Source organism: Lepeophtheirus salmonis, chromosome Z (genome assembly GCF_016086655.4).
Source record: "Lepeophtheirus salmonis chromosome Z, UVic_Lsal_1.4, whole genome shotgun sequence".
In the NCBI taxonomy this organism is placed as follows: Eukaryota; Metazoa; Arthropoda; class Copepoda; order Siphonostomatoida; family Caligidae; genus Lepeophtheirus; species Lepeophtheirus salmonis.
This window is the reverse complement of record NC_092584.1, coordinates 14,842,695-14,860,004: the sequence shown is the minus strand read 5'-3', so window position 1 is coordinate 14,860,004 and position 17,310 is coordinate 14,842,695. Positions and strand designations below refer to the sequence as shown.

General features: G+C 31.4%; 2 protein-coding genes across 3 annotated transcripts in view; one reads left to right on the top strand and one right to left on the bottom strand.

Annotated features, from left to right (window-relative positions):
• Nucleotides 1–17,310, bottom strand: part of LOC121130157 (myotubularin-related protein 9) — a 29,835-nt gene that overhangs the window by 6,048 nt on the left and 6,477 nt on the right. The gene's annotated exons all lie outside the window — the stretch shown is intronic.
• On the top strand, nt 117–15,509 carry LOC121130485 (mitogen-activated protein kinase kinase kinase 10). Its single transcript, XM_071893797.1, is given in 13 exon segments — nt 117–146; nt 196–904; nt 1,475–1,658; nt 2,011–2,159; nt 2,238–2,356; nt 2,427–2,721; nt 8,574–8,675; nt 9,479–9,649; nt 10,711–10,975; nt 11,334–11,721; nt 11,724–11,869; nt 11,928–12,092; nt 14,664–15,509. Coding segments are annotated over 13 exon segments (3,453 nt in total). The 3' UTR covers nt 15,394–15,509.

The following is a 17,310-nucleotide window of genomic DNA, read 5'->3' as shown; positions in this document are numbered from 1 at the left end:
ATCGCTCTAACTCCATATTTTTGGAGGATTTGAATGCAGCTGACAGAGAAATTCTGTAGTAGATGTAATTGTGGGATGGATATCTAGATTCTTGGATGTCTAATCTATGGATCAAAATGGTTATCGGACACCGGGAACCCCGGGAAGTAGTTCCCGCCTTGTTTCAATTCCAGGTAGCAGCAGTAGTAACCCAAGACGTGGCTCACCTCATTGCAGCACCCCACCCCCAAGGACCAGCATCCATTGGAAGGCGTATCCAGCGCCGTCTGGACGGCCGTGTATGACTATGAGGCCCAGGGCGAGGATGAGCTCACTCTGGAAAAGGGAGACACGATCGAAGTGCTTTCCAAGGACTACTTGATATCTGGAGACGAGGGTTGGTGGACGGGGAAGTGTGAGGGCAGTGTGGGAGTCTTCCCTTGCAACTTTGTCGCGCCCAAAGATCAGGACTTTTCCAATCTCAAAAAAGAGGAACTCCTGCGCTTTTGTCCGCCACACATTTCCTTTGGGGAGTTAACCCTGGAAGAGGTCATTGGCGTGGGGGGATTCGGTAAAGTCTATCGGGGATTCTACCGGGGCATGGAAGTGGCTGTCAAAGCGGCGCGGAGGGACGCGGAGGAAGAGGTCGGACTCACAAAGGAGAGAGTCCTTCAAGAGGGAAGACTTTTTTGGCTTCTCAAACATCAAAATATTGTAGACTTGCTTGGAATTTGTTTGGATGAACCAAATCTGTGTCTTATCATGGAATATGCTCGTGGGGGACCATTAAATCGAATTTTGAGTGGAAGGAAAATTAGACCTGATGTGCTCATTGATTGGTCCATTCAAATGGCACGAGGCATGCTCTACCTACACAAAGGGGCTCCCATTTCCCTTGTTCATCGGGATCTTAAATCTGCTAATGGTAAGGACGAACAGCTCTTCTTTTACTTACTTCCTTCCGTAAAGAAAGAATTAGAAGCACAGAGCTTAAATCTCTTTTAGATGTGGGAGTTACGAAGAAAAAGAGAGAGAGAGAGGAAACATTCATATAACATATCTTTAAACCATTCTAAAATAATATTGATGGTATTGTAATTGAAGGAGTTGAAGCATTCATTTTATTATTTATACATCCTTCTTAACCTCTAATTTATGTTCAAACTCCAAAAAGTACTTATATGAATGACGCAGCCTCTAAACTTTAATTAGGGCTTTGAGCCTTAAATGTAGTTATTATACGATGTTTAACCTTGAGTTATTCCAAAGTATCTTGACATTATTTTATGTCAATTTGGCCTCAAGTAATATGTATTAGTGTGAGGCACTACATTGTCTTTTTCTCTTGTCAATTACTTGATTGAATTAATGGTGTTGCATGTACTTCAATTGAATGAAATAATTTATCAGAGGATCTACATCATTTAACATAACTAACTATATACATAGATTAAAATAAGCTATCTTTTATGTTTTGTTTTTGTCTCTCCTGTAGTTCTCATTCTAGAGGATATAGAAAAGGATGACAATTTACTATTCAAAACCCTTAAAATCACTGACTTTGGTCTTGCCAGAGAATCAGCAAATACAACCAGAATGTCTGCTGCTGGAACATATGCATGGATGGCTCCTGAAGTTATAAAGAGTTCCATGTTTTCTAAAGCAAGTGATGTTTGGAGGTATGTATTCATTAAATAAATATGATAAAGTTTTCCCTTGACACAAAGTAAAAATGATTTTTGATATTTGATTTAATCCATATGAAAAGTCGCAAAAAGTACCTCTCACAATTAAAGAATATGAAAGACTTTACTAGCTATTTTAGCTAAATTCCTGGGTATCTCAACTAATCACATGAATTTGAATGTAAAATCTGTGATTGACCAAAAAAATTTATTAATATGTCAATTAGGTCTGCTGTATTTATGTAGTAAAAAAATCCTATTTTTTTTTTTTTTTTTAAATTGTTTTTGTATTGATGTTATATGTTATATGAAGAATGATTAATTTTACAAACATTTTCATTTCTAGTTATGGAGTCATGCTATGGGAACTTCTGACGGGAGAAACTCCATATAAAGGAATCGATGATCTAGCTATAGCATATGGAGTTGCTGTAAACAAATTAACTCTTCATATTCCAACAACGGTACCTCAGGAATGGAGAAATTTGATGGAAGGTAGGGTTGAATTACCTTTTTTGTTTGTTTTTACAATGGTGCATTGATTATTGGTTGCTTCAATTTCATTGTTTGTAGCTTGCTGGAACTACGATACTCAAGTTCGACCAGATTTTCAAGAAATCCTCAAAATTTTAGATGAAGTGGCCCATTCTAACTTTAATCAAATGCCAGATAATAGTTTCTACGATTTACAGGTACTGAAACGTCAAGATGCTGCTTTAAAAAATTGCTTGTCTATATCCAACAAATTGATTTACTTTATAGGATGATTGGAAAGAAGAAATTGATCAAATGCTCTTGGAAATTAGGGTACGAGAACACGAGCTTCGTAGTAAAGAAGCTGAACTTGATGACAAACAAAGAGAGCAGCGTCTTACAGAAGAGCGTTTAAAACAACGTGAAGCTGAATTAGCGGAGAGAGAAAAGGACCTTCTACATCGGGAACTGAGTATTATGATAATTCAACAACAAGCTCCTACTCCGAAGAAAAGAAAAGGCAATTTCAAGAAAAATAAATTGAAACTCCTTAAGAAAGATCAAAATATAAGTGGACCCTCCGGTAAATCAATCCCTTATATATTTATATCAAACTATTTACAAGGCTTATCACACTAAAAGTGTATATATTCGATTTCTAAATATAGAGCCAAAAATGGAAAACAAGGATGATTTCCTCATCATCCTTTGATATATTTCTATATTGTCTTTGATCGAAAGCACATTACATACATATATACAATATTAAGTGTCAGGATTTTTTCATCAAAGTAAATTTCAATTACATTTCGCGTGTACTTAATGTAGCATACATCTGGAAACATTTTAATATCAAATGTAATGTTACAGGGTTAGCAGGGCTAGTACAATTGCACTTGGCCATGGGAACATACATAACCATTCATGCAAACTTAACATATGTATGTGTTACCTAACAACATTGGGATTTATTTTATTTACTGTATTATTCCTGGTGTTTTGAACATAAAATAGATATTTAATCCTTGATAATTATGATGATTAATGTTATGTTTTTTTATGAACAATGCTGTGTATGAGTTTTTACTGCTAACTACTGACTCAGCCTTCTTCTAAGCTAATAATATTTCATCAAATGACTTTTTCATGAAGATTAATAAAATAATTATATTATTGATATTAAGGATTTTTTTTTAAATCTTTGGATATTATTTGCCAGTGTAAAGTTATTGAATGATTTCAAGATAAATTTACACTAAATTTAATTGCTCAACAATTATATGAATATCCATTTGTGAATAAATAAATAAAATATTTTGCTTAAGGATTTACAAGAACTAATAATAGAATAGTTTTTCAAAAGTAATTTTTTTATTCTTATTTGTAAGCATGGAGTAGAGTCAAAGAGGCACAGTTTTTCGAATTATATACCGCAGGGAACAAAGCTGCCGACATAGTAATACTCTTTAATTAAGATAGAATGACTCCTGGGACTTAATATGTGCTCAAACAGAACTCTGTTCCTGCTCATATGGCAAGAAGACTTAAAATTGGGATAAAAAAATTGACCCCCACCTATTGATAAAATTGTTAAAGGCTGTCAGTCATTGCGAAAGCCCTGTGTTAGAAACAAAGGGAAAATAAATTTAATTTGGTGCCTACCAGACCAACAATTGATATTGAAATATAAACAGATGTAAGCTACATTAATTGTTTTCATTGTAGCCAATTTTCATAATGATTAGTTTGTTTATACATTATGCAAATTTTCATTCCAAAGTCATTGCTGTGTATATTTCATTTACATAGTTGCTGCTATGAAAATCAATGATACAATTTGCATTTTGACTCTGCATACTCTTGTTTATTTCTGCCAAAAGTGTTGTGTTCTGTTCAGTTGATGGCAGTGTTTAGTGTCTGCACTCTGAATTGTATATGTGTATTGTGCCATATCGATTGCATCAAATTGATTTTTTATTGTCAAGTAACTTTTTTACAACAACGTTGCCCATTCGATGGTAATTTTATCAATCATATACTTCAAAATGTCACCTATATGCACATTGCACACTATTGTTGGTATAATCGGTAAATTATACCACATAATAATATAAGTTCGTGCAAGGGTTTCTATTTTCCATTGAAATTCCCCGCTAGAAAAACCGATATAAGAGAGCCAATTTGAAATGTCGGGATACCAGGAGTTCCTGGGAAGATACCGTGAAATTTAAGTAAATTTACTTTATATTTTATGAAGAAATCCATAAATTTTTAACTAATCGTGAAAGATTCAAAAATAATCAAGTATTCCTACATAAAAAAGTGAGGTTCTAATTAAATATTATTATGTTAGGTTGTAATTAAAGCTGTAGGAATGGGCAAAACGTAGAGAAAAATAACAATTTACAGATTAAAAAAGAAAGACGATTGCTCCTTTTGATTAATTCTTTAATAGATTGTTGTCTTATTTTCATCGGGCTCTGGATGATTAATTCCCTCCTACTTTTAGTTTTATTAAAAAAAAAAATATATATAATAAAATAATATATATGTGTGAATATAATTTGACAATATTTTGCCTGCAATAATGCTATTTTAAATGTTAACAGAAATACCCCTCCAAAATTATTCAAAAAGCAGCTGATGTTAACAAGGGTCTTAATTCATGTGTAGCAAAGATATCGAAATCGGCTCAAGACTGCCCATTCCACGAAATCTAAACATTGTTTATTTACTTAATTAAGCCTACAACACTAAGCATTCCATAAAATATTTATATTTGAACTATTTCAATGAAAAACTCAATAACACTTTTGTTGTTACAGTGTAAGCTTATTTAACTATTTTGACTTGAATTTTATACATAATATTTAATTGAACTGAAATAATTGTCAGGAATACATCTTTTCACTGAATGAGGGTTCAGAGCAATAATTTTGTTTATCAGCCGGTATCTTCAAATTCAAGAATTAGGCATGATAAGTTATAAAAGATTAAATCAGTATTGTCTTTAAAGGTAATATCGGTACATCCTCTTCAGTGTTCATTTTGTCAGCTATAATTAGACGAAATGTATTTCTTAACAAATGTTAGCCTGTTAATCCTTACGAGACGAAACGAACTATATTTTTTGAATGTTTTGTCCGATTAAAACAAATAATTTCTTTTCTTGACAAAAATGGACGAAATGTGACGAAATTGACACTGATCCATAATGAATTACATAAAGGAAGCTTACATAATATTATAATTATTACTTTTTTATGTCCCTTTAATTCATCAGATTATTTAGTTTTACAATTACAACCTGAATAAGGAATTTTCTTTCAAGTCCATATATGTACATAAGAGTATAGGGATGTAAATTTTGTTTAAATGTGGTTTGTTGTGCATAAAATCTGAGATAATGGCATAATGATAGTGATCAGTACAAATCCTTAACGCTCGCTGGTACGTTATAATTTTCAAGATAGGGAGGAATAATTAACAAACATGTTTAAATATGTACTTCACTACAATTTAGCCAATATTCACATTCCTATTAATGTATATGATGTAGTTTATGATTCGACTCTGGGTTAACTACCAAAATTGGGAAAATATCAAGTTTCGAATTCTTAAAAGTAATATATGTTCTCTTATCTAAAATTTTATGTAAAATTCCAATCTAAAGTTAGAAGTACAAAATATGCAATGGTTTTTTTTTAGATATACTCATTTTTGTAAAAGTCTGTCTAATTTAATGGAAATGAAAATATCTCCTCAGGATTTTCAAGTTCTACAAATGAAACAGTTAGTCAAACACCTGTGGTTTTGAGGACCTGTACTAGTTGTGTGAAAAATTGGACCTTGATTTAGTCAATATCAAGTAGCTGCTAGTTATGTTATTTTTTACGTACTATCCATTTTAATGATGGACTTTATTTTTTTCACAGGTTATTAAAATTAAGGCAATATTTTTTTTTTTTAAATGTTCCTGTACAAGAAACAGTATAAATTAGGTATCAATTTAAAGATGATTAAATTATCAATAAAATTATGTTAAATCTAGTCTTTAGGCCTTTCCTATTAGTAGATATATGCCTAAAAAAAGACAGGCATTTATGGAAAAGTGTGAATTTTTTATTCCTGTTAGTCACTTCAAACACATTTTTTAAACGGTTATTATACAAAAGTTATGGAAGACACAACTGAACTGACAGATTAATTTTAAATTTTTGGTTATTACTTAACATTTTAACATAAATAATAGTGTTTTAAATGTACATTGTAGATTCCATAGGTCTACAAAATTGGGATTTCAAAATTTTTGTAACGCAAAAAGTTATTTTTGCGTGACAAAATTGTTTACAAATTAAAAAAATTTGGCTAAAAGAATACAAAAATAGGATTGACACTCAAAAAATTATAATCCACAGACATTTCAAGATAATAATTTCCCCCGAGTGGGTTGTCCACTGAGCTATGTTGCTCCATATATTATCAAATAATTAATTGATTACTCATTTCCCGGGAATGTATCGTAGGTTTAAATTCCTGTGAAATAAGTACTAGTACATACATAGAAAACCCCAATGACTGCTTATTTTTAAATAATTAATATTAGAACGGAATATTCTTCCTTGGGAAAACAGGAGCACGAACTAAACATAGCATAATTTGATTTGATTTGAATGGGGAAAAAGAGATGGTTGTTATCATATAATGTATTCATTATTTTTTATTAGATTTTCGGCACCATATCAGTTTGACTCCTTCTAGAAATGACTTAACAAAAATGGATCGAAAAATGAAAAAATACGGTTAGCATATCTTTTTGAAATATACAAGATGATATTTCTTTTAAAAAATTATTATTATTTAATATATTTTTTGGTGAAAGCAACTTGTTTTGAGATAGAGAGTGCTAATGACTTCTTATTTTATTAGGGATTCCTTGGTTCTGCTTCTGAAACTTCAACTAACTTTTTTAATAAATTTTTTTACCTAAATAACAAATAACTTAGTGCTTTATAAGGCGCCAGCGTCAACATTGTTTAAGGTTTATATTTATTATTATACTACAACTACTACTCTTATAGTACTTTTCCTGTTTTCCTATTAATGTATTAATCCATCTCATAATAATCAAATCCAAATTGATGACCATTACCATATTTAATAGGTTTTAGAAAAACCTACGTTCCCCCTGTTTTTATATTTTATTTTTTTATTTCTTTGGTATTTACCCCATTGTTTTTTTGCTTAGAGAGATAGATGTTGTGCTCAAGTTGCAACCAAAAAATGAGATACATTAGTTAGAGTCTACTTGGGGGTGATAAATATTCAATAATTGAATATTATTACATGAATAGTCGATAAATTAATGATGTTAAGTTCAAATGCCAAGAGTTATTATAATACTCGTAAATACAAAGTAACCTTGTAATTTTAATAGATCAAAATGAAATGATAGTATATTTCCTAATTGGAATGCCACATACTCTAATTAAATGGGACAATAAAAGACTAAGAAATAGCTTACTTGTTCAATTTCATTATACAAGTTGCAACTTGTACACAACAATTACAAAAATTTATTAAGATAGCACTATAGTTTTTATACAATATACCTATAGTACTATCCTCCTATCACTAATAATTATAAAATCATCAGTTACAATTCAAATTACCTACAACATAGTTTATAAAACAGAGAGTTGTAAATTCTAAGTGTTCTCCAGTCTGCGAGATTTTTCGTTGTTGGCAATCTGAGCAGTGGTTCTTTATTTTTCTAATAAGTGGGTCCAGGAATGTATTTACTTGTAGAGGGAATGGCAAATTATATCATGGTGACGTCATCAGGTTTGGAGGGGACGGACCTTTTTTTACGTGTTTTTCTATAAATTCCGAATTTGACAACCATTTAAACCTTATTTAAATTTTACGATTAAAACTTTTTGAACAAAAAGCCTTTATTAGAAAAGAAAAATTGAAAAACATTTTTGAAAGATAAGTGTGGCGTTATTTTATTTTAAAGAAGACGATAATTTTATTTGACGATAACGTTAATGCAAACAAAAAAAGGGGTGAACTTTGTGTGAGTTTTTTCATAAAAGAATGAGGATTTGACAGGCACTTATTAATAGGACACATAATATAGTTGAAGATCGACAAGGGAGTGATTCCTTCCTATATGTCCTTGTTAACTAAGGAGTGGGATTTGAATTTATTTACTTACTCTCCATGATGCTTGTAGCTGATATAAATTAACTTCATGACAGCTAAGCTTCAAAACATTCATCTAATTGTCAGGGTTTGTAGCATACTGGCAGTGCTTAGCATTTACAACTCTAATGAAATCACATCAACGACGTTTACCCTAATACTAATTACTAACACCATTTTTTTTTTTTTTTTTTTTTTTTTTTTGTATTTCCTGTTTAAAATGCACAGATTTTCGTCATAACATTACTGTTCAAAGTGAAACTACAGATCTTCTTTCGGGCCCGGGTCCTCCCGGATCTCCCTCTATAACTCGGCTACGCGCTATCGCCCGTAAGTCATCTTTTTAACATGTTCGTTATCTATCATCTGCTTCTTATGTAGTATTGCTTTTTCTGTCATTCTATTTTCTTTTATTCCCTTCAATTTTTCAATATAATTTTTATCATTTGCAGAGTGATACTTTTAGCCATAAATAAACGCATGAAAATACGAATTATTATTATTATTTTTTTTTTCTGCCTCAAAACTGAGTTATTTTTTATATTAATGTGCTTTTTTTTATAAGGCTTGTGCTGTGTTACTCTTTTTTGTGTTATATTCATTTAGGGCATTACTAACTCTTACTAACTTGTTTTACTTTTTGAATAGAAGGCAAAAATCTGAGGGCCGCCTATATCATTATTATTAAAGTATACACGAAGTACATTCGATCAAAAATAATAACCTATGCTGTAATTTATATATTCCTTTTAGACTATAATTATTTTTATACTTGCATGATAAACTGCACGCAGCTATGTATTTAATTTAAACGTGCATGACTGCATTACATAATATATTCTTACTTCGTAAATAATGACAAAATACCTACTTTACAGAACTTACATACATGTATACGGAATGAAATGCGCATTTGTAATAAAATGTTCATATATTTGATATTGGCTTTGCGTTCTATTCATAGTAATTAATTATTTGTTTTCAAACCATTTTGATTAATCTAATGTTCATGTAAGATTATGAAAAATTTATGTTTTGCATAATTTTAAATGGACAAGAGCCCCCTACCTTCACCCTAATAGGGAAGGTGTAACGTTATGCATTTATTTATATATTTTATTATCAATATATAGTGCCAGCAGATGGAGTTAAGGGGAAAACATGGGGCCCAAGTAGTGGTAGCAATGTTTCAAAGTCACGTCCTAACATTCCGACGTCATCTTCTTCCAATGAGGATAGTAGATGGAGTAAATCCGCGCCTTCTTTAGAAAAAACATCTGCAACTGGAATTGTACCTGAATTAGGTTTGTTTCTATACAGTATCTATCTATATATATATCTTCGATTCTATCCCAAAGGAGCTACAATATAGTTGGAAATAATGTAAAAATTGTCCAAGTCCTCCAGAGTTTAAATCAAAAATAAATTATACGTTGGTTAGATGATACACGACATATCATCTCACGACAGAGATCACTTTAAAAACTAAAGTGCTCCTTGCTCCCTAACACGTTGTTTGAATACTCAAAATAGGAAGAAATAATTAATAAAGACTCTTAACGTCTTTCAGGATACCAACTTATATTATCTTTTTGATTTACACTTAAGAGGATTTCAACCATTTTCACATCCCTAATTATGGTACTCCACTCTTATATCTTTCTTTTATGCACTTGCCATATATATGATAAAACGAGGTGTATAAAATATATCCTGGAAAGCGAGAGCGGCTTCTTTATTTTCCAAAGCTGCTATCATTATTATTTAATTATTGACAAGAGAACATCCAAGTAAAAAGTAAAAAATAGTGTAGATGATCATGAAAGACGGAGATTGACAATGTGGGTTTGCTCGGGATTTATAGGTGTAAGCCCTTGTCAGATTGTGATTAGAATTGAAGATCAAGAGTAATTACAGCTTATATGTCCTTGCAAATAAGGTGTGGGATTTGTATTTATTTCCTTCCTCTAAGGCTGCTTGCAGCTGATCTAATAAAACATCATGACAGCTAAGCTTCTTTCCTCCCAAATATTCTTCAAATTGTTAGGATTGCCTAGGTCATTTGCAGGACATATTTTATACACTACTGCAAATATTAACACATGTGTGTAACAGGATAGTCCATATTTTTAGACATAAACGATTAAAAAACAATACTATTGTATATATGTAAATTTTTACTCTACTTTATAATTGATCATTTTTTATTATAAGGCCCATTGTAAATATTTTAGAGGTATTATAATTATACCATTATCTAATCCTTCTTGTTATGGCTAAAGTTTGTTTTAGGGCTCGAAGACAGAGGTATAGGGTATAAATACCAAACTTATTAGGTCTATATAACATTATGCCTGTTTTTCAGATCGATCGAATCGTGGATTATACTATTATCAGCGACCCTTTGATAATGCAGGGATTCCTATGGCGACTCTCTACAATAACAGTTATTATTTTACCAATTATGATTCTCCTGATAATTCATCTCCTCCTGGTGGCAGACGATTGCGTATGGGTGTAATCGAGTATTTACTATATAATATGGCTTCAATGCTGGCCTCGGTTGCTGCAGGTTATGATGTTCGACTCTCTAATGTATCTGCAATTCATCCCAAATTATACCCTAACAAGTAACGTTATTTGCATTTATTTTTAAACCTTCTAGTATTGGATTCGAACATTACTTGAACTAAAAAAAACCTCGAGTTTACTAAAGTCGAAAGATTTGACCAATACTTAAAAGTTTTTATTATCATTCAAAAGGGAACTAAAAAACTGCAAACTCTCATTTCTTATTAAAAGAAGAGTTGATTAGAGAAAGAGAGTATTAGGTAGAAAAGAGAAATCCCATAACTACAAAGTATGTGGAAATTTTTCAAAAGATTGAAATCCAAAATTTTGAGTCGAATCCAAATCTACAACCAAGATATTTACTATGTACATTAGATCGGCTCTACTACATTAATTATATTTAATTTGCTATTGCAGTCTTGACGAGGAAGAAAATGAATTGAAATTTTGGTACAATGATTCGAGCATCTCAAGAAATTCTTCCTCACTGTATCCTCACAATACTTACCATGGGCTACCTGTTCATAATAGAGTTCCTTTGAATAGTGCAGTTAATTTCAAGCCATTACGATTCACTGAATCTACCAGTCATCCCTCTCCTTCTTCACCATCAGTTCGTAGATCGTCCAATGCCAGTTCTTCTGAGGATGGAACAGATGTGCAATACCCCCTCCTCCTCCTGTTGCCACAGGCCCAGGACTTGATAGGCCTTTATTCCTTCCAGGTCATGACTATTCTAGCTCTGATGGACATTATACTACCACCAACAATAATAATAGTAATCAAAGTGGTGGTGGCTATACCATGATGAGGACAAAAATGTTCTATCAAGATCAAATGGATAGTATCGGTAGTGTTGGTGGTTGTGTTCCTCACGATCCTTATTATGTTCCTCCTAGTAGACAGTATGTAGAAACTCCAAGGAGATTAGATAGCTTAGAATCTGTTCGAAGGTAATTTTCATATTATTATTCCTTATTTTTAATAATCGAATATTTGCTCACTTCACAGTCGACAAGAAAGTATAGAATCTCCGCGAAGTCGTGGCTTAGATCTCATTGATCATACAGTTGATCTATCATCTATACGAAATCGAATAACTGAGGGATATGTTGATCCAAATGAGCCAGCAGATTTAAGACTAAGGGGATACTATGAAACCCATGGAACACCAAGGTAATAAAAAATATTGCATTAATACTAGTCGTGTCCGAAGGAGTTCCCATTCCTCTCTGCCACTGTTAATTTCGTCAGCTATAACTAAAGGAAATGTATTCGTTTACGATTTTTAGGCGCATCACGATTATGAGACAAAAACGAAACAATATTTTTGAATGTTCTGCCTGACAAAGACAAATATATATATATATATATATTGACATAGACGGGACTCTATTACCAATTTATCTGTAGCCTATACAAGATAAGTCGAACGAAATGGTTAATAATTAACTTTTTAACAAATTAAAATCATGATTGACTCCTGATTATTCATTCATATTTCAATTGGTTTTTTTTTTTTTGAGTCTAAAAATATTGCTACTCCGAAATAAAACTATAAATCCTCTTTCTCTAGAATACAGCTCATACTTTATGGATCATTTCTTATCATTCTCCCTAATCACTGGAAAGTTTGAATTTTGAGGTATAGTTTATATTTGACCGATGTCGACGTCCTTTAAAATAAGACCATTGCGTCATTAACAGGCTTGTATCCGTTCACCCTTTTTAACTTTATTCGTTCTTTTTCTGAAAAGTTTCCGATTGTCGTTTACTATTTTTACGATTCATTCGTTCATTTTTAGAACTGAATAAAAAAACAAAACAAAACATAGAAGGATTACTGTTTTATTGGGAATAATAAAAACTAATGTTCCCACGACGACATTGTAATAAATTCTTTAAAGTAATTCAGAGCTGGTCAATATAAACAACTCCATTTGGACGGAGTTATTAAGGGTAGATAAACTTTGCTTTAAAAATGTATAAATGTACTCCCTTTTTTTAAATTTTAATATGATATACAGGACCTTAGCTACATACCCTCGTTGCAAAACCTTATATAAAGTCAAGGTTAATAGAAATACTAAGTTTAGACCATCATGCCATCGGGCTTACCAGAATTTTCAATCTGATGTATTGTACCGACTGCTGGGCAAGATAGGCAGATTTTGACAAAACACACAACCACTCATAGTCTATGACGGCCCGTCGAAACAAAAGCAAGCTAGAATGAATTTTCTAATAATTAAATTTGAATTACATTTATATTAATATTTAAATTATCGTCAATTTCTATCAAGAAAATATTCTTATTAACTCTGCGGATGTGCCACAAATTGTACATAGGTAGCCTAAATGGATTCGACATAATAAAGAAATGAAATTTTATTTAAAAGAACATATATCTTGGTCAATATAAATCTTTTTAATCTAATAAAGGTTCTAAAATCAAGTCCAAATTCTGGGGTACTTAAACTCATACAACAGATTTGAATGCAAAGCCTGTAATTGAGTCATATATTTCTATAAAATATATGACTGTATGTATACATGATGTAGAAAAATAAATTGGGATTTTTTCTTTTCTTTTTTTTTGTTTAAGATTGTTTTTATGTACTTAACTTTTCTTGTTTAATATGAGGCGCTGAGCTTTAGCAACACATGTTCCTCAAAATGTGCCATCCGCAGTCAGAGAAATAGACAAACTGTGCTTAATTTTACTATAGATATTATTCAAATTTGAAATACAACCCTTGTTATAGGTTTTCCCTCAAAATATATTTATATATTTGTCTTTTGAGGCCTCTGAAGGTGAGGGCTTGTTCATTATGAGTAATAATTGTTTTAACAATTTATAAAAAAATATGTTTGCTGAAGTTGTATTAATCCCATGATAATAATGAGCTTCTGTAAATACCAATGATTATAATTACTAAAGTTGAAACTATGCTGTAACCTCTACTTTTTAACTGATTCAAGCACCCTTGTTTTTGAAAAGAAAATAATCAGCCTTATAAGCTATCAAGTAAAAAACGTTAGTAATATTCATTATATAAATTACGTTGTATCTATTTTTAGTGTTAAGAAAAACTTGAATTTAAATCAGGCAACTCAAGTATATAGGCTCACTTAACACTAAGGTTGTTGTTTTTTCGGAAATAAGGGTTTTCTTTGATTTGTCTTATTCTCCCAATATTCTTAAAAAAATACTTATGATATTTTTTTAACTATTGAACTATTTAATAATTGATTACTGTATACAAAAAAATAGACTCATAATTTTCAATGTATATTTATTTTATTTTAAGATAATACTAATTATACCCATAATTAAGTAAAAAAGTTGTAGTTATCTGTGGAAAAAATAATCATTAGAAACAATAAAAAATAAACGCCGTTCATTTTTCCGTTCAATCTCTGTTCAAGCCTGATCATTAATGATAAAGACATAAAATGAATCCCTGTCCGTGCCACAAAAAAGGTTGGGAACTCCTTGCATAAATGATAGTCACAAAGGTGAACTAAGTTATTAATTAGATTATATTATGTTTATCTGTCATAGAAAAAGATTTGTATTTATGGCATTTTTGTCTGAGCCTTTTTATTTTGGCTAGAGCAGAATTTTTACGAAGATAATAATAAATGGGATGGCAATAGTTTCGAATATTAAATCCAATCAAACAAAACAAAGATTTTTTTTTTTTTTTTTTTTAAATTTAGCTATTAATGATCCCTCTATTCTAGGTCCAATAGGTGTCCTACCTCTCCATTTGGAACTAATGCTGTTCCTAATAATGGACATAGAAGAACTTCTTCGGCGTCATCATCTTCAATATTTAGTTATGCTAGAATGATGGATGATGATTCGCCGGGTACTGAGTATCCCCTTACAGGTCCTTCTCCTCCTGGAAGTTCAAATCATACTCCCATGCGCCGTATGTGTAGTTCTCGTCAGAACTCTTATGGAGGAGGGACGAATGAAGTTGAACGACCACAAACTCTAGAACTACCATTAACTCCTCGAACACCATTGAGATCTTCACTTAAGAAGTCATACTTAAATTCAAACGGTGGATCTCAGTCATCTCCAAGGTCATCAGGTTGGCCTAATGGAGGAGGATCCTCTAGTGGTGGAACTCCAACCAATCCTACGCCTCCTGATTCCATCTCAGAAGATGCATTTGTGGTGGGGGGTAATCATCATCATAGATCAGACTCAGGTTTTATATCTGCTTCAACCACTAACCGAGTTCGTTTTTCTCCTTCTTCCTTTATTGGTAGTACTAATACCTCTTCTGGAAGTGGTGGACCCATCGAAAATGTTACTGATTGGAGCCCCACTCATGATCCAGCATTAGGTGTTCCTCCTCATCCCTTACATAGAGGTAAAAGGGAAGTCAGGGGAAGCAGTAGTAGTAGTAATTTTGTTACAGAATCTGATCTGAATCGAGACTTTAAGTTTTATTCTTCTTAAAATTAAATAATTCCCCATTTTTTTATTGTGTTTTTTTTTTTTTTTTTTAAATTCTACTTTTTTTTATATATGTACGTACATACATAAATCATCACTAGTCTTCTATATATACCTATGTAATTCTTATTTTTATGCGTTAAGCATTTTTATATTACTCTCCCCCCAAGAGAATTTTCATTCATCACTCCATATATATATACATAATGAGTATGAGTATGAAACCTCTTATTTACCATTAAATAATTGATACATTCGTATAACATATTATATTTAAGTATGTATTGGTGCTTTTATTAGATGTCCAAAGAAAGGATGATGCAAATAGTAATTCAGACGTATTATTGTATTTTGAGACATACCCAGTAGTGACATGAAACGAAAAAAAATATGTTTGTGCAATATTATTACGTCAACAAAAAATATCTTAAAAAACAGCAAAGATTCGTCCATTCAACACGCACACAAGTGCTGTACATCATTTAAGAATATTGCATTTTAATTAGTTAAGAATATATTCACCGGATCATTTTACATAGGATACTTTTTTAAAATAATATGGAACTAATTGCGGAGAGACTAATTCATAATATTTTTGTGTGTGTGTTTTTTTTGTTAATTTTTGACAAAAAGATCCATTATAATAATAATTGTAATAACTGATGCTGTTTTGAGATCCAAGCATTTTAAGATCCCCAAAAATCCCACTTTTACATCTATTTAATCACTTTATTTACATCTTTATATCTCCATGTTATATATGTCATCTACAGCTTGGGTTTTTGTATAAGTTATAACTTGTACGCAAAGCAGATTGATCAAGTTGCAACCAATAAATAGGATGGAAAATAGGTATAATCTTGTTTTGAGTAAATAACTGTTGCAAGTTTAAAACAGAAAATTTTGGTTGAATAATAATTATTTTATGGATCTTCTTAAAGATAACCCAAAGTATATAATTTATCACATCTTTGTTAATTGAGAGGATTTTTTACCTATTTAATTTGGTTTTACTTATTTCAGTTAGGCCATTATGTCATCAATAACTGCTCAGTATCATCATTAGCAAATGATTAAGGTTTTTCAGTTAGCCAGAAACCAAGAAAAGGAATGTCACAACAAGGAGTTTTTAAGAATATAATTGACCTATGTGTAACATTGGGTAGTTTGCCTTTACAAAAAAGATAAGATGATGGATTGTGTCATTTATTGTTATGAAAAATAATGAAAGTAAATAATTATTCTTAACACATTGTTATGCAATGCCTATTAAACAACAACTTACAAAGATAAACATCTCTACTTTTGAGTTTTTATCAGTTACATAGAGCCGTTTTTCATGAGTTACTAGTGGTGTACATATATATTTGACTTTTTTTAATAAATCAAAGTTACACCGTAATATTCTGTGGCACAATATAAAGTTCAAATTAATGTTGAGACTCGGGTTAAGACGGAAATTGCTTTTTCTTAAAAAGGTACTACATAACTAAAATTTAGCACTTTAATTTTTTTCTTAGTAGACCGAATTTTATTTAGAGAGCGGTCCACACCGAAATCCAACACTAGTTTAAATGCCCACAGCTCTATAATTAGTGGGTTTAATGGAGAAAAATGAAACGTTTCCATCTATTAATATATGTGATTAAATCAGACGTTACCCATAGACACTTGTATATTAATATGGTATTACATAGTTCAAGTTACTACTTAAAATCTCAACAACTCTCTAGTGTTATGTTGTACTTATTTATTCTGTTCAGTCCAGTCTTAGGACCGACAGTTATATCGTTCCTAAGGACTGTCCAGCGGCTTCCGCAGGATTGTAATATATATTTTTTTTTTTTTTTGGGGGGTTTGGAATTTTTTTGAAAAAATTTGAAAAGTTTAAATTTTTTGGAAACAAATTCAAAAAAAGCT